The sequence below is a fragment of the Vigna angularis genome, chromosome 11 (genome assembly GCF_016808095.1).
Source record: "Vigna angularis cultivar LongXiaoDou No.4 chromosome 11, ASM1680809v1, whole genome shotgun sequence".
Classification (NCBI taxonomy): Eukaryota; Viridiplantae; Streptophyta; class Magnoliopsida; order Fabales; family Fabaceae; genus Vigna; species Vigna angularis.
Genome location: NC_068980.1, coordinates 4362000 through 4380817, shown reverse-complemented (window position 1 = coordinate 4380817; position 18818 = coordinate 4362000). Strand labels below are relative to the sequence as shown.

Below are 18818 nucleotides of genomic sequence, written 5' to 3'. Positions count from 1 at the left end.
TGGAAGAAAATGTAAATTAACAAACTAATAAAAGACAATGCCTACAAAATAGGAGAAAAACATATATATCCTTTGAATTAACATGACTTTTATGTAAAATAAACTAACGTAAAAAACTTAATACATTATGTTGATTAACTAGTTCCACCAAGTATGTCTTCAATAAAAATACTTTCGAATTAGAATCTGAATTGAAATCTTATCATGAATTTCACGATTTTCAAAAATAAATTAAATCACGAGATAAATATATATATCAAAAATAATTATTCTAATAGCTAACTATATTTACAAACATAACTTGAGGAAAGAAGTTCTAAGGTTTTAAGATAAATTAAATTGTTATAAAATATAATAGTTTAATAAGTACGTCAACCCTAAACTCCAGTAGTTTAATATGTTGGACAGTCAACAAGAAGCTTACTTCACACTTCAACTAAACCTCGTTTAACTCTTCCTTTAATCCTTCCTTGAAAAAAAAGACAGGAGTATTTCATTTTTCCTGATAGTATATATTTCCACACAATATTCATGAAAAATGTAAAAGATCTATTTTTAAAATCAACACGCATTACAAACTATTTTAAAACAATTATAACAACTTTCTTCTAAGTAATTTAACATCTAAATTTTCAAGATGAGAAACACTGTAGCACAATGGTGCAAGAAAATAATATAGAACAAAGTATAATTTAGACAAATAAAGTACTTCCTTCTTTAGACATCAACTGTTTGGAAATATTGAGTACACTAGAACATCAATTAAAATAAACGAGAATTATATAACACGATTCTTGTTTTCTTCCCCTGTTCCCAAACAGGGCAAAAAATTTCCGCTATATTGAAGATCATATTCAACTATTTTACTCCAGCCGTGCAGATGCAGACAGGAAAAATGTTTATCCTCTCCAGGATATACAATCCAGGAGGTAACTTTACTGCCTAAATATATTACAAATATTGGCAATCATATTTTACAAAATTGGGTGACTACCTGGGTGTGAATAAGATTAAACTACTTTTGGTTTTACTATTAAATCTGCTGGCTTAACATTTACAGATTAATTACTCTCAGCAGAAACAAAATTGCAGATACAATAATCTTTACAGCACTATATACCAGTATCATCAGTTCCTGGCTGAAAACTGGGGAATAAAAGCATGCCCCTGACCTTTTCATTATGTCATATGGACAACTTGAATATCAAGCATAAAAAATTGAGAAACTTTGCAGCCTACACCTTCACCACCAATGGAAAAATAATACCAGAGGTGCCTCACCACATCATCTTCCATTTCCTGAGGACCAAAAATGCTGCTCAACTTTCTTCAGTTTCTAAATACAAAATGTGGGGTTAAGAAGGACGTCTAGAGTTAATAGAGACCCAAGGTTCTAATACCTCTACTCGGAATCTGAAGCAATAGAAAGATATGGGCGGGGCCTTACTGAACGTTTTTGGCGAGGAAAAGAGAAAGGGCTGTCTGAATCAGATCTTTTCCCATTCGCCTTGTCAGATCTAACATCATTGATACCAAGGTGTAAAGGAGCTGCACAAGAAGGCGTGGTAAGTCAATAATGGGAGGAGAAAAATAGAGCATTGCATATAAGAATCACTGAGTTAGAACTAGAATATTAGTCAAATCAAATCAATCTAGCAAAATGTCTACAGTTGCAGACAAAATAATAGATTTAAACATGAGAAAGGAGACAAACCAGCAAAATGTACAATCACAGCTGACATTTTGTGTCAAGAAGTTAGAAGTTATCTTCTCCACGTTTTCAAGGCTCACTAAGCAACCATTATTTTTTTTAGCCGGGAGAATATAAATTATTCACGTGAGGGGACACTTTTAAGGAGAGATCTCTATCAAATTTATTGGGTCAATTTATTATATGTCTAAAGAATTAGAAACAACGCATCTGTCTGAAGTTTCAACAAACAAATTCAAGCTTTCTAACATTTAACATCAGAAGTAACAACAGATGCTTCATGAAACGAAAATGAAATATACATATTTCCAATCATCCCTCAGCCTCAAGAATAACTTGAAATTGAGCTAACAAAAAATCTTACTGATATCTGCAAAACAATTCAGAGTATTTCCTTCTCAAAAAACCTAACAAATGGATGGTCAACTGTTCATTAACAGAAAGAGTTAAAAGCTGCATAACATAGGAACAACATAAGAATTGTCTTCGAGAAGGGACATGCTATTTTAAGAATTTCCCTATTCCTTATAACAACTCTCTTAGAAAGTAGATTTAGACGTAACTCAACCCTATCGCTTGTAAGATGGGATTTCCACTTCTTTATGTAATGTAATTAACCATATCTATAATCGATGGACCCTATCACGTCAAGCATTAGACATCTCTAACATGTGACTGGATATGTATATAGCTTTATAATAGCTGGTACAATAGTTTCAACAAACTTTGCCAGAATAGAATAGACTTCAATACCAACTTGAACTAAGTAAATAAATTATTTTATTAATAATAATCACCCAAATTACACTCTCATCCTTTATTTGTAACAATGTTATAATTATAGAAATAAAGGGTCAATCCTATATAAGAATATCTAGATTATATATGTACTATTAAAAACATTTTCTTTTTATTCCCGTCAATTATCATTAGAGGATATCAAATCTCCCCCTTTAATTATATTGATTCATTTCTTCTAAAAATAAATAAATTGTATTATATGTATCCGAGACCATCTCATCCTATATAACTGAGGTTATCTCAAGCTTCCTTGATATCATCTTGGCCCATCATGACCAAGAATCATTTTTCTTTTCATATGACCGAAATGGTCTCGGCCCATACCTACCCAAGATCATCTCGGGCAGCCATGAATTACCTGCGATGATCGGGATCACATCAGCCTCATCACATTGTAACAGTAAGGATTAACCATGAATTAGTAAAGGTTGAGAGCAAAAACATATTATCAAATCATTATGCATGTTAATTATGATAATTATCCATGTGGTCTAGGCCCAGATAAGGGCCCATAAACCAAATATAAATAGCAAAAGTTCATTAGATAATTAATTACATATTCATTATTACAACATTTGTGATCATCTTGACACACACCCTTGACTTGAGCGTCAAAATATTTTTTGTAGGTACACCCTCTTTTAGCTTAAGACGAAGCCTAGATCTGGATACACCTCAGCTAGGAGCTTGAAGAGTGAAGACAGAAGACAGGAGGAGCTTCTAGTTCCCAATGTGCTTTTGGTCCTCCAAGAACATTTGACACCCACTATGGGGCCGAGATTCGTTTGTGAAGAAGAAACTATATGGTGTCTGCGAGAAGTAAGATGACATGAGCAAGAGAAGTTGGAAATCCCTTTAGTGAGATGGCCATGCTGATGGCAATGCAAAAGGACTTTGTTGAGTTCAAGAAGAGTAGTGCTAAGGAGATAGATGCATCGAGGGAAGAGAATCCTAGGCTGAAAACAAAGAGATGAAGAGGCTTGATTGAAACATTACCAGGTTGTCAGCGGTAGGTGACCTCGAGAATTGCTTGATTGGTCTATGGCGATAGAGGTTGAACAGACATGGATGACTCCCATCATAAAATACTTACGAATACATGAATTTCTTGAGAGTGAAGAAAAAGCATGGCAGAGAAAGGCAGCTAGATACACACTAATTGGCAAATAGCTTTTTAAGAGGGATATAGCAGCCATTGTTGAAGTGTGTTACTCTCACACAAGCCAAGAAGATCATTAGAGAATTACATGAGGGAATTTGTGGATATCACTCGAGGGTAAGAACCATGGCAACTCAAGTACTACGAGTTGGTTATTTCTAACCTACCATGGCCAATGATTGTGCTAAGTATGTGAAAAAGTGTCTACCTTGCAAAAAAAAAATGGCAACTTGGTACATATCAAGTAAGAGGAGTTGCATCACATATTCTCCCCATGGCCTTTTGTGAAGGGATGGACATTATCGGATTCTTTGCTCCAGGAAAGGATCAAGCAAAGTTCCTTTTGGTCGGCACTGATTACTTTACTAGGTGGATTGAGGCAGAATCGATAGCAACCATCACGGCCAATTAAGTGTACAAGTTTGTGTGGAAAGACATAGTGTGCCGATATAGGGTTCCACACACCATCATAACTGATAATAGAAGGCAGTTCATTGACAAAGATTTGGCAGAATTCTATACCAACCTTGGTGTTGGAAGTCCCACATCGACTAGAGATAAGGCTAATTCATAGTATATAAGTGGATGCAAACCTCACCTTACAAGTCGGTTTTGTGGGGTTGAGTTAGGCTTAAAGTCCACTTCTTAACATGGTATCAGAGCCAGGTTAGAGCCTATCCTAGCGATATTTGTTGTTTGTTGGACATATTGTTCCACCCGCTATCGGGCCGCTATCGGACCACCCATTAATGTCTAGTCTCACGCTCGAGATGTATATACCTCGGCATGAGAGGGGTGTGTTGGAAGTCCCACATCGACTAGAGATAAGGCCAATTCATAGTATATAAGTGAGTGCAAACCTTACAAGTCGGTTTTGTGGGGTTGAGTTAGTCTTAAAGCAGTTTTGTGGGGTTGAGTTAGTCTTAAAGTCCACTACTAAACACTCGGCATTAAGCACCTCACCAGCTCTATTGCACATCCGCATCAATCAAATGTCGTACTGAGATCCATATAGGCTGATTGAATTCCATGACAAAGATGAACTTCATTGATAAGCCACAACTAGGCAAATGATTACATACATGCTTACCATACATTTTGGTCCTTAAAAACAAAAAGTAAGAAAAAACATAGCTACTCTATGGTTTCAACATTAACTTCTTCAGCGATAGCAACAGGTTTGGGAGACGAACTCAAGTTAGAGGGAGTTCCTTTGATGCCGACAACTTCCTCAACATCTTTAGCATCATCCTCACTGGCATCTAAGACAGACATATTGACTAGTTGAACCAAGGTTTTTTTATTAACATTTTTGTTCACATCAAAGCGTTTGTCACCAGCATCTATGTTGTAGAGGAGCGCTACTTGGCGAAGTGCTTTCTTAAAGCCTTCTTCATGTTTAGATACCACTAACTTTTGGGTTTCCAGCAACTCCTCAACCACACTCTCCCGAGCTTGCTTCCCTTCAATAATCATCTTCTTGGCCTTTTCTAATTTTCCCTCGGCCTCTAGGCAACGATTTTTCCAAGAGTTTAGCCTCTTGTTGATTTCTGATCGATTGTTCTCCCATTCTTCCTTCTTGATTTTCATAGCCATCATCTGATTCTTCAGCTCGGCCAACACATTGTCCATCTTGATTTTTTCCTCATCCTCTATCTCCTTTTTTAGGAGTAGCATTCATCAGCGAATTTGGAGAGTTGTCACCAACCAAACGCGCCTCTTCCTCAGATAAGGATATGCTTATGTTTTTCTACATATCTATGTCGTCCACCACAAGACTTCCATAGTCTTTATGGTCAAACCAAGAAGTCCCAGCATACTCCCAAGGGTTAGCCAACCTGTTGCTCTTTATCCCCTTGCCTCCTTGTTGTAGCCAGGGTGGATATGTTTCTACTATTGGACCTTTTTCAATACCCCGACTACCATCTTTTTTCTTGTTCTCAATAGCAATCTTTTTCATGTCAAGAAGACATTCTTCGTTCCAATCTTAGCTTTAGCTAGCATCATGATTCCTGCTAACACAGAAACATTCAGATTAGATAAAACATCGGCCATAACTTCACAAAGAAAAAGAACATACCCAACATGCTGGCAAAGGAATGCGGGGAAAGGAAGATTTTCACAATTTGTCGAGTAGGAAGTCAGCGAGGTAATTCATCCAAGCATCCCAACGTCTTCCTATCCTCTTCTGGCATGGAATCTCTCAACCATTTGAGATACCTCAAGGGTCTCGTGTCTAGTAAAAAGGAAATTTAGGTTTTCTGTCGGTGTAAAAGTATTCTCAACCAGAAGGATTTACTAGCACTCAAAGAAACCGGTTTTATAGGTCTTAAAGGATAAAGAGAAAGAGTTGAGTAAACAAGATCCTGCTTGCCGAACTAAAGACAACCAGCTAACCATTCCTAGGACAGAGTACTATAAAAATGAAGGAATACTTGAGGGGTGGGATCTATGTTAAGGAGGATACTAATAGCCCTAAAATCCTGGAGGAAAGCTCAGACATTGGAGTGAAGTTGGGTAGGAGCCACATTAGATAAAGTCATGTGAGTAACCCTCTCGGCCATGACAAACATTATCACTGACACTCACTTGATCAAACGAAACTATGTCATCAGAGACATGCTCCTCGAACATATAAATACTATTGCGGTACAACTTGAGGAAAGATGGCCACTTATATTTAGAAAAATATTGTTACATATCCGAGTAGGAAACGTAACCAGAACAACCTCTCACGCACTCTCACAGATAAATAGATAAAAGAAATTGGATGAATAAACCTCTTTTATTAATAAGAATAACTGAATCAAAGGAAACAAACAATAACTGGGAGCATAATCTCCGTGAGACACCTGAGAACATAACCTCTCTTACAAAACTCACAAATCAAAGCATGCCCTAAACCATTGCGTCAGGGCTTTATTTATAATTATTATTTCCCTAGGATATACCTCTAATTACTGTAATTAAGTTATACTGAATAATTCCCTAGGATACTGCTTTAATTACCGTAATTAACAATATTTCTTGGAATACTGTTCTAATTACCGTAATTAACAATATTTCCCTAAGATATTGCTCTAATTACCGTAATTAACAATATTTCCTGGAATACTGTTCTAATTACCGTAATTAACAATATTTCCCTAAGATACTGCGCTAATTACCGTAATTAACAATATTACCCTAGGATATGACTTTATTTACTATAATTACTAAATATTTCCCGCCAATCATAACCGCTGCGGCAGTTAGGATGCTTCCTTGTTGCTTCCAACCGTTCAGCCTGGTCGCTCCCCCTTGTCTACCATTTGGCCTGGTCGCTCCCCCTCGTCTACCATTCGGCCAACTCGCTCCCTGCCTTCTACCGTTCGGCTTGGTCGCTCCCTCTCGTCTACCGTTCGGCCAACTCGCTCCCCCTTGTCTACCGTTCGGTCCCATTCTCTCTCTCCCCTATACCTCCTTCTCTCATATACTTTCCAGCCCCTAACAAATACCCTCAAACATTGAGATCTACCCATTCATATCCCCCTCTTAGTGGGAGATCATGTTTGGCCCACTAAGAGGTAGAGTTACTTTCTTTCTAGATAAATCATGAACAACGGGTAAAGATTGATGCTCAACTATGTAGTGTTATTAAATCCACTATTCACACCTCACTCAAACCTAGTTTTCATCCCATGGGAGTGTTCCCTTTATACCAATTACACACATCATGTGTAGTGTATCTATTTCAATATATATATGTAAAAGTAAAACATTGTTATCACATGCAGTGATAAAGAGTGTATTGTACAACTAAAACAATATATTGATCAAAATTTCAAGAAAAAAAAGCTTGGACACCTTAGGTTTTTCCTTGACAAAGAGGTGGCACAATGCAAAGATGGATTGTTCATGTCAGAAAATATGCTCTCGGCATTTTAAAAGAAACAATGATGTTTACTAAGTTTGTGGACACAAATGGATCCAGTGTCAAACTTGTATCTAACCAAGGAGAACCAATCCTAGGAGATACATATGGTTAGTTGGTAATCTAAATTCCCTCACTTTGATTCGTTCCAACATCACCTTTCAGTGAGCATAGTAAGTCAATTTATTAATTCTCCTAGTCAAGAACATTCAGATGCAGTGATTCACATCCTAAAATATATTAAGAAGGTTCTCCGAAAAGGCCTCATTTATTAAGAAAAGGGAAATACTCAAATTCTTAGGTATTTTGCGATGACTAAGCAAGTTCATATATTGATATAATACACGACAATATCATTGTCAAGAATAAGTAAATGGTTGTTTGCCCACTTGAAGATATGGATGATATTAACCTCCACATGTGTTTCTGTGTAACTAAAACTTCTGAGTCCAAACATATGAAAGCGCACAAAATGATATCCCTAGCTAAAATCAGTACTCAAATTGACAATTGAGATCCTCTAAAAAATTAGAAAAAAGTAGTGACGAAAGCTTTAGGCCAAGAGTAACGAACCGGTATCTGTCAAGGAATTTGAGGCACCTTCTCCAGATGCTATTTGCGGTCTGGAATTCAATCCAGTTGCAGTGGAAGCATCACCATTACGGCCACTAGCACCACCTCCAAGACTAAGAGTGATCCAATCCTCCGTGAAGACACCATTTGATATGTCCGCATGATCACTCAATTCATGCTGAATGGATGATTCTGCTGGTTTTGTAGGGAGAAAAATCTGAAGGGAGGGATCTTCTCTGGGAAATGCCAGTGGATTGTCAACCAAGCCACCATTTAAATCATCATCAGGTCGAGCCACCGAGGAATCTGGCATAAGAGTGCTAGATCCCAAAGCAGTATCCGGGGCCAACATATAACCATTCAGTGACGATGAGCAATTGATGTTACCACTCTGCAAACCAACCAATGTATCTGACACGTCCTCCACTTCAGAACTAAATAATTGGAATCCTGGGACTGCTGGAGTTCCAGATTGCAATGGCCAGAGGGAGGACATCCCAAAATCATCTTCACTGGGATGACTATTAAAAACTCCTAAACTTGCATTTCCACCAGGATTGGGATCTTCCGTATATGAATCAAGAATTCCAGGCTCTAGCACCGAGTAAACATCAACTGCAGCACTAGTTTGATTATTCGTGTACCCGGTTATAGGAGTTGGAGACATCAATACATCGTTGTCTTCTTCTGAATCACTAATAACAATAACTTCTGCATCACCAATTGGAGCAGAAGCATTATGAACAGAATATCCATATGCTGAATCAATATTACTGTTAAACACAGAATCAATCTCAATACCATTGGTAGTAGAATAATCAATATGCCCACCACCACCCTGATTTACACTTGGATCATCTTCATCCCGGCCACTTCCAGTGTCACTGCTGCTCATTGGAATAATAACATGTTCAATATTTTCAAGATCCTCATTCAATCTATTATTACCAGAAGAGGTGTTTGTATTCTCAGGTTTGCTGACTTCCCAAACACCGTTACTATTCTTCCTAAGTTTTAAACCAATATGACCATCTGAAACACCTTCCTGTTTGAGCTTTAAATTTTCCATTTTATTGATTTCATCAGTAGAGACAAAGAGGGATCCATCAGGACGGTGCCAATGAGCAAGAGTTCCCAACTCCCGACGTTCACTTTCATTCTTAACCTTGACACGCCAAAAACCATCAGGCTTCACCTCGACCTCTGTAATCTCTTCTCCACAATTTTTCATCTATGCCAGCAAACCAGTTATGTAATAACTACCGAGTCAACAAACTCAAGTATATGCTTTATCAAGACAGAAACAAAGATAAAGGGAGACAAAACAATACCAGAGTAGTGATGCGATTGAAGTAAGGGTCAATGATGATATTCTCCAAAGCATAATTTTTAAGGCATATGGGGCACTGCCACTGCAGAAAGAATTAATGCTTCATCAAACATTTTTTAAAAACAGGTGCCCGACAAAGCAAGCTCAACTTTTTAGAACCATACCTTCCTTGATCGTTCATTCAATTCAACAAAAACTTCAAGATCGAAACAGCCCATGTGAACACAAGGTTTGAATCTTCCTGCAATCTTCATTCTTGAACCACTCATCTATAAATTTAACAAGTACACAATTTGTAAGACTTTCAGGAAGTGAATCATAAAACTTCATGGTAACTAAAAATAATCCAACACATGAAAGCCTTACTGGGCAACGAAGATTGATGCTAAAAGTATCTGAAACCACTTCCAAATCACTATCACTATCAGCATTATCATTTGCATTACCACCCCCAACACAACAACAAACACGTGCAAGAGCATCTTCAAAACTCTCACCATTAGGCTCCTCTGGAATCATGCTTAGAATCTAGAACCAGAGAACCAGTAATTGATTTAATAATGCATGTGTAATAGTATTAAATGAATATATAGACTTCAAAAATTAAGCATACATGCCACGGGCATTTCAACACAACAGAGATATAAATCTCACATCCTTCGTGAATTAAATTTTATCTTTCAAAGGAATAAAGGTTTGATATTTTGCTTTTGATGCTTAGCACTTCTCTGTGTTGTTTCAATAGAGTAGCCGACTCAGTAAAAGAAACCCATAACAGAAACAGAGAAAGGAAAATGATTTCATGGTTGACTGAAAAACAGCAGAACAAATAGAAAATTGAATTATAGCCAAGGGTTTCCCCTTATAACTATACTTTGACATTGCTTTCTTTAACCTAATGCTAACAACTCTCAATCCATCCCCTTCGACTCATAATTATGCCAAGCTGCCTTCTCTAACTAATTCTCAATTCTCTACATTCAGTAACTGTTGAGGTTTGGGATTCTGTAATCCAGAGATTTGGTACCTTGATGGTTGCTGAGTTTAAGGACCCTTAGATTTAGGAAAATGTGTTCTGTTCCCATTGACATATACAAAAAATGTCATTTTATTTTCACCATTTCTTGAACAATCATTTTAAACAGGATGCATATGAAAATACTGCCTTTTTTACAAAATGGAAACAAAGCACATTTCCTTCAGCAAAATAGCTTCTAATGTCCTTTTACTTATCCCCTGTATTTCTACATGTTCTGGAGGATACCTTATCTAACTCCTTGTGCTTTCCTTTGCTTGTCTAATACGAATTTATCTTTCCATAAGAGAAATTTTTGTACTTAAAAGTAATGTCACTCCCACTAAAATCCATGCACACTCTCCACATTTAGTGAATGAGGAGCAAACACAATTCAGATCACACTTAAGCATATATGAACGATAGATAAAATATTGACAGCATAAAACATTTCTGCTTTGCTTGGAAACACCAAAACTTCATCAAAAAACAATTTTTGGTTATCAAAGACATGCAGTTTGATCAAAACAGAACCCTACCAAATAAAAAAAGAAAAAAGATCAATATGTTAAAATCTCCAAAAGAAGCCAATCCAAAACAAGTGTTAGCAATATTTCTTCACCATATTTACAAAGCAGAAAACTGGGAATCACATAAAAAACCAAATGAACAAGATTCCTATATAATTTTAAGAGTTCGGGAGACCCAAACATGCCTTTGATATATATGTGGAAGGATATTAAACATCACGAAAAAAAAAACCAATAGTATGCCAATAACTCCTAAGCATGGAACTAAGAAAGCATAAGAACTCTGATAAATACAATTTTCACGTCAGAGACAATTACAAGACATGCCTTTTCACAATTAAAAAGAGTGCTAAATGCCAATATAAGCAACAGCTGCAATGTCAAGCCATAGCACTACATAAACTACCCTGCCAAGTTTCCGAATTCAATAATCCCCAACTTAAAATTGACAAAAACTGAGAATCACATTAGCATTCCAAGTTTTGCTAAATTTCCTTTTTCTTTTTCAGAAATAAACCCAAAGGAAACAGCCTCAAACTTTTTGACTGACATCATATAAGGAGATTCAACATCAAAGGAACAAAAAGTAAGCCAGAATACTATACTTAAAAATTAAGCAAGTTTAGAAAGCAATCTTGATTGAATAATCTTGACTATTCCAATAAGTTCTAGACCGAAGGAACCAGAAGTCAGCCAGAATACTATACTTAAAAATTAAGCAAGTTTAGAATGCAACACCTCTGGCACGGTGAGCCTTTTAATAATTCGAACCCCTAAACAGAATATGCGAGCATCCACCACTGTCAAGGAAATCCTATTAATTCCATCCTTTGAATATGGTGTGATCTGGCAGAGGAGAAATAAAATAAGAAATTGATTAAACTAGTATGAATAAAATTTAATTAACATGGAAGAAAAAATTGGTCTAAAACCAGCACTCAAACATAAATTTTTACATTCAAAACAGGCATAGAAAATAAGATAAATTTCTTAATTGTTACAATCAATAGAAGACAAGAAACTCACAACTGAACCAGAGTCACGACCGTTAGGCCCAAGCACCTGTGAACCGGGTCTGTTAATTGCACGAACAGGAAGACCTGCAGGTATATAGTTAAAATTCAATGACAAAAATATAATTCAACCATAATCATGAATTCCACGAAGAAATTTGGATATTTTAATTTAATGTGCAGACTAAAGTAAGACCCAAGGCATGAAACAAAAGTCTCAAAAGGAAACTAACAAAAGGGAGTAGATTAAGATTAGCAAACATACCGTTGACTTTTAAATCTGTATATTGTGGCCATTGCATCCTGAATGAAACCTTGTCATTCAAAAGCATACACCAAGCCTAAATATGAAAGAATTGTCATACATTAATACCTAGATATCCAGTTACGCATCAAACTACAAGCACTAAATCATACCAACCTGAACATCATATTCTGGTTTCGATACCAACTCCTTGTTTGCTTTAGTGAGTTGAAACGTTCTTTCCACACTCTGTACTGGGCTGGTTCTGAATAATTCAAATAGAAATATGGTTAAACCATTCAAGCACAAAGTTATATTAAAGGTGGTATAAACAATAAATTTGTGAAGGATTTGACTTAAGAAAACCATGAGACAAGAAAATAAAACACTCAGAGGAGGGGACTTTAGTTCCGAAAGGTTAATGTCCTGAGAGAACTTTCAACTCAAAAAAGCAAACTCAACACCCAAACAATTTTACTTCACACAATGTAAATATAGGAAACAGCGCTAATATCGGTATCCCTTTGAATAGAATAAAACAACCAACATAGAACATGCGTGGAAAGAAACCAAAAGCTATACACAAGACACATGAACTTGCATTAGAAGAAAAGAATTAAATATAACACAACTCCACCCTCACCTTCTAAAATTAAATGGAAAGTAGTCAAGCCTGAATGAAGGATAACTACTCATGCAAGCAATTGTAATTGTAACTTACGCAACAAATTCTCTTATTGGCATATAATAACTAAAAAAGACATTCATTTTGCTCAAACACAAACAAAACCAGTAGCACAATATCACAAGCCAATTACAACCTTACCCATCAGTGGGAATATTGGTTGTTGTCAACTTCACCGGAAACAAAAGGTGTGTCACTGAAACACAGAACCTGTAATATAAAGAAGAGAATAAAAATAAAAATTTGAGTGATGGGCTGAAGAAAATGGCAAATAATAAATGCATACAGGAGTATCTCACACAGAGGAAGAGTTTTTCAAAAGCCAATAAACATAGCATTCATCTAAGAATCATAATCATATTCTCAAAATGACATCGTTCAACAAAAATCGAAGCCTAATAGTGGAAATTGGAATTTCTATTCATAACTAGCAGCCACGACAATGTTAGGTTAGAAGAATGAAATACAAAAGGTGAGTCTCTCTACAACTATCAATATGCTAGTGAAAGAACCATCAACGACGAAGTTACCACCATGAAACATGTTATCATCCATAAGTTCAGTCAATTGCATCACTACAGGATATCACAGACAACAAATCGGATGAAAACGGAAATAACACAAGCCCTTGATAATACAAAATAAAATGCAAGTAAAGATTACAAATATTTAGCATTGAATGGGGGAAAAGAAAACTTCTGAACTATTATTTATTCCACCCTGTCTACTAAAAGAACAAACACAACATACGGGTCTGCCCGATCAACTCGACATATTTCACAGTAGAATTTATCAGGAACATGTGGGGTTCCATCCGTAGGTTTCTCTGGAATAACAACACAGTTGATGTGCTGCGACACATGACATCTTGTATCTGCACACTGCAATTAGACGAGAAGAAAAAATGTTTCCATTAACAAACTTAAATTGATATGAGATGTTAATAAAACAATTATATAAAAGAGGGGGGATTGGGATGGAAATGACCAATAAAATCATTCGGGCGAGTAAAAAGGCATATAATATTAAAATGATCAGGATAGATAACATATATATAGAATATTACACCTTGACCAATGGGTCCGTATCCAATACATTTCCACAGAGACAGCGAATCTTAGTATCTGATAGAAAGGAATCCTCCATTTCATTTTTAATTTTCACATTACTGCTATCAGAGCCCTGTCCCTTCGATGACAGGTCAATGGCCCCAGATACCTGCAATTTTCTGAGCAAAATGAAAACACACAAGTCACAAGAAAAACACAAACCAAGAGTATAGTATATGCCCTCACGATCAACTTAACATAAACATAGAAACACATCCTCAAACCATGAGTAAAGTACAAACTGATCAAACATGAGCTCTATTTGGATAAGTTCAAAATGTTTTTGAGAGTTTCTCTACTAAAAGATAGACGCTTTTTTCAGTAGAGAACCTCTCAAAAACACTTATAACTTCGTATTCAAACATTCTCTGAAAAATTGTTGGCCTTTACATTTATCTGAAGCATACTAAACTAGATAAAAAAAATATCATCAATAGTGTTGCCTCTAACACTAACCTATATGTGTCCTCCACTAATTTGGCCACTCGTTGTTTTCCAACTGCATTCTTCTTGATCCACAATTTAGAAACTGGGAAAAAGTAGCAAGCTGTGAACTCAGTTTACAGGGGAAAAGAGGCATGTCAGGCAACTTCACAAAATAAAATTATATGCGTAAAAAATAAAAATTCCAAAATACATTCAATTCAATAAACTATGCCTTTATAGAAGTTGCATTGCCACCACTCTAAACTAGTGTTCTAAAACTTGAGTTCTACTGGTTTTTTATCTGATTCAAGCCTTGAATCAGATAAAAAAAAACTTGATCTGGTATAAATAAACGTCATTGCCTAAAGCTCATTTTATTCATAACTTATATTTGTATATTTTATAAAGTTTGACCAATATGACCCATTCCCAGCGGTATATGGCTTGTGTTGTAGTTGTTGACGACATATTTGCAAATTCCAAATAACAGCCAGTGCAGCTGACCTGAAATTGCTATAGCAGATAGTGGGACGAAAGACTTTCTGCTATAGAGGAATTAAAAGAACAGAACCGTGAGGAACAGAACAAAGCAAGGTAGCAAAGGTGACAGTCAGATGGAAAAGATGACAGGTTTTCCAGAAAATTGCTGCATGTCTCAGTATGATTGGAAACTATGGAGAGCAGAGGCTGCATAAGTTGGGAATGCCCACCTGTCACAGCTGGCAAGGAAATGTTGCCAAATATAGGTGGGTATCCCTCATAAAAACAGTGGATGCTACTTGCACACAGCTGACTGACAAAGTAGAGTTCCAATTTTGATTCCAGGGACTGAGGGGAATCCAAATTGAATCTCCCAATACAGCCATTAATGACGTTATTTCATGGCTAAAATGGTTTCTTGTCACTCACACCAACAGTTCTTGCTCCAGCCAGGATTTGCACAACTTTGCCCATTCAACTTTCGTAGCATGCCTGAGCCACTCCACAATAGAGTCTCTATTTGGCATTGTTATCAACTATGGTTGACCAATGCGATATATTGAGCTAGAACTTCAGCATAGTTGATGATGAGACTGAATTTTAAAAGTGTACTATAAAAGGACAATGACAAGCCATAAAAGGAATTTCTCTGTACAAACACATAGCCAAAAGAAGTGAGAAAACCCAAACTCATCATATTAAGGGCATATTTGGATAAGCTAAAAGACAAAAGTTGTAAGTTGTAAGTTTCGCAGGAGGCTAAAATTAGTTTATGCATAAGCTAAAAGACAAATTTTGGAGAAACTAATATGAAAAAACTTCTACAAATTAACTTACATATGAGCTAATTTTAACTTCTAAAGAAGATTATTTCATTTTTCCTTCTGTTTTCTTCTCCTATAAGTGTTTGCAGCGATGTTTATCCAAACAAACCCTAAGAAGGAAAGTTTACAATACATCTAACTTGAATAAAAGAAAATTAAAACGCTGAATATATACAACAATTAATCACTGCAATAAGATATTGGCATTGACATACAAACACATCTGAGACATTTGCATGTTGAGGAGTTAAGTTAATAACTCTAACATGTAGGTATTCAAATAAATAAACTTTGACAAATTCAAGCAGAAACATTACAAAATGGTTGAGTCACCGTGTGTGTACATCATAGAGAGAGCATAAATAGCCATACCTTGGTCCTCTGAAAGAATAGACAATATCCTATCAACAAGATCCTATAGAAAATGAAGCATTCATCATATTATTATATTGTCTAAACACCCCAAAAAATAGTACTAAGTTAAGCATTAAAAAATAATATTATTGCCCAAGTTAAAATTTAAAAACCAAAACAAAGAACATGAAAGTCTATGCCCCTTTGACAATATACATCATTTAAAAGAGTTTCAAACGCATATTCTTCGTTACTAAGAGACATATAAGTTGAAAATGTGCAGCGTAAATAAAAAAATTTGAAAAGGGGGTAAATAAATATAATAAAAAATAACAAGTAAACAGAAAATGAACATCATTCAATGATGCCAACTACTCTAGCACTCAAGATTCAAAGCAAAATCCTAAAATTGAAGATACATCTTTTCTAAGAGTTTCAAAAGCGAATTCATCACAAAAAGACGTATAAGCCTAAACTGTGCAGCCCAAATAAAACAATTTAAAGAGCAAAGGAAATGTCATAAAAAATAACAAGTAAGAAACCAATAAACATCATTCAATGATGCCAATTAGCACTCAAGATTCAAAGCAAAATCCTAAAATTGAAAAACATGCGTAATCAGAGAATTTTTTTCCCTGGACTCACCTGCTTCTTTCCCTGTTTTGAGAGTCCCAATTGAGTGAGCACATCTTTGAGCTCTTTCAAACGAAAATATTGCAATTTTTCCTACAAGAAAAAGTCACTAGATCAGTAAAGTACAACGTCATAGTTCATGGTTAATATTATACAGCATAAAATCAAGACAAAAATGAATACTAACACTTTGCTGCATGACATACTTGACAATGATCATGATAAAGAAATAAAAATAAATAAACACTGCAAGTACATTCAATGAATAAGGTACAAACCATATTTGCTAGAGAAAATTCCAATTCTAACATCTAGCACTATAAATAAACTTATTTTTAAAAAAAAAAAAAAAAAGGTTCCTTGTTCTTCTTAGAAGCCATTCCAAAACTAAAATTGTCAATTACCATCAAAATCAACACTGCATTCTGCATTAGTATAGTACCTTTGAAAAACCAAAATAAGGATTTTCAAACAAAAATTAAATATAAACATACCTTGCAACTAGCTACCAAATCCATTTTGCACAGAATCTTCAGCAAGGATCGAAGAGCAATCAACAAACAAAACCCGGGAAGCTAGCACATGCTACTCCTGCAGTGATCAATCTACTCGAATTAAGTAAACCAAGCAAAACAAAAAGCAGCCAGTAGAATTTAAATAATAAATTGAAAAGATTAGAAGCGCGAGTGATAATGATAAATTGAGCACAGATTAAAATGCACATCATACATACAAATCGAAATCTTAGCACAGAACAAGAAAACAAAAAGGAAGAAAAAGAGTAGCGATTAGGGTTTTGAAAGCTTACTTGGGTTGATGTGAGTTTCTTTCAGAACCACAACAAATTCTACACTTGAAACTGCGGACTTATCGGGTCGTATGCAATCCTGTTTTCTCAACCGGAACACGTCCGGGTTAGGTTTCAGTACGCTAGGTTTCAGTAAGCGCGTCTAAGTTCAATGGACACAATCTGCTTTTCTGTATTTCTTCAGGTTCCTCTTCTTTGCTACAGTTTATATAGGGTTTCATCAAGGTGACATTAGACTAATTTTTATATCTACATTCAAAAAGAAAATATATGCATAGTGATAATTGTAATATATGTATGTTTATTTATTGGATACTATAGTTGCACTTGTTACTTACAATGTCATTTTTATAATGATTAAATAATGTTTACAATATATCTCTTATTCAATTAAAATGTTTTTTAAAATATCTTTTAGTTTTTTTTTAAATAACAGTTATAAAATATTTCAATAAACTTGGGTTACGAGATTATAATTAATAAAAAATAACTTTTAAGTAACTGGGGTATTCTGTATGACATGAAATAACAAAGTTTGGAAGCCTTCAAAAAAAAGATACATTGTGCTCTTATAAAAATATAACATTTTTTAAAACAAACCTAATACTATCAATTATGTTTTTAATCAGCTATGTGAAAATTATAATAGATGACGAGGTTTAAATTACGTAAATTATAAAGAGTATCAATTTTTAAAAATATTAATATACAAATACCAAAAATATTAAAATAACAAATGAAATAAACTAATTTGGTATTTTATTAACATATAAAAATAATAAATGAAAAAATCGTTTATATTTTATATTATAATAAAAAATATAATTAAAATAGAAAATAGTAGAACAATACTTTTAAAAAGTAAATTAATTTATTTTTATATATTCTTATTTTGAAATATAACTTATTTTATTAAAATTTTATGAAAAAATATTTTACTTAAAAAATTATTTTAACTATAATTTATATTTTAAAGAAATTATATCAAATTACTTTTAAATGTATTAATATACAAAAAGTTATTTTATTATATATCAATCAAATCAACATAAATTTTTTTTCATTTTTTTCTCAATACAGACAATTCAACTTTTTACGTTTTTTTTATTTTTTTATCCACCTCCTCTTGAATCCAAAACCGAACTCATACATTTAAAAAAAAACATAAAATAGTGTTCTTGAAAAAATGATAAATATGTTTCTTTGTTTA

The 18818-nt window shown here is 34.8% G+C and overlaps 1 protein-coding gene across 11 annotated transcripts; it reads right to left on the bottom strand.

Annotated features, from left to right (window-relative positions):
* Positions 1-898: 898 nt before the first annotated feature.
* LOC108333867 (E3 SUMO-protein ligase SIZ1) lies at positions 899-17826 on the bottom strand. Of its 11 annotated transcripts, none has more exons than XM_017569339.2 (19): positions 17609-17826; positions 17295-17405; positions 16813-16893; positions 16186-16228; positions 14540-14630; positions 14043-14202; positions 13725-13855; positions 13116-13184; positions 12467-12554; positions 12311-12386; positions 12059-12132; positions 11771-11878; positions 9854-10015; positions 9652-9756; positions 9489-9569; positions 8959-9388; positions 8158-8868; positions 1448-1548; positions 899-1299 (listed from the first exon to the last, which is right to left on the bottom strand). In XM_017569339.2, the coding sequence occupies exons 2-19, from the start codon at positions 17316-17318 to the stop codon at positions 1180-1182; spliced, it is 2655 nt and encodes an 884-aa protein (XP_017424828.1). In that variant the 5' UTR covers positions 17319-17405; positions 17609-17826; the 3' UTR covers positions 899-1179. The 11 variants fall into 11 exon arrangements, with proteins under 11 accessions (XP_017424828.1, XP_052726343.1, XP_017424825.1 ...); XM_052870383.1 differs by having other exon boundaries at positions 899-1336; positions 17609-17825; XM_017569336.2 differs by having other exon boundaries at positions 1401-1548; positions 8158-9388; positions 17609-17825.
* Positions 17827-18818: the final 992 nt, after the last annotated feature.

Bases quoted from the DNA above. Each gene is read 5' to 3' on its own strand.
- LOC108333867 (XM_017569332.2), bottom strand. From the start codon at position 17,318: ATGGATTTGGTAGCTAGTTGCAAG. The intron at 12,387-12,466 runs GTTGGTATGATT...TTTCATATTTAG, and splicing joins AACCAGAATATGATGTTCAG to GCTTGGTGTATGCTTTTGAA. The intron at 9,757-9,853 runs GTAAGGCTTTCA...TTAAATTTATAG, and splicing joins GCATCAATCTTCGTTGCCCA to ATGAGTGGTTCAAGAATGAA.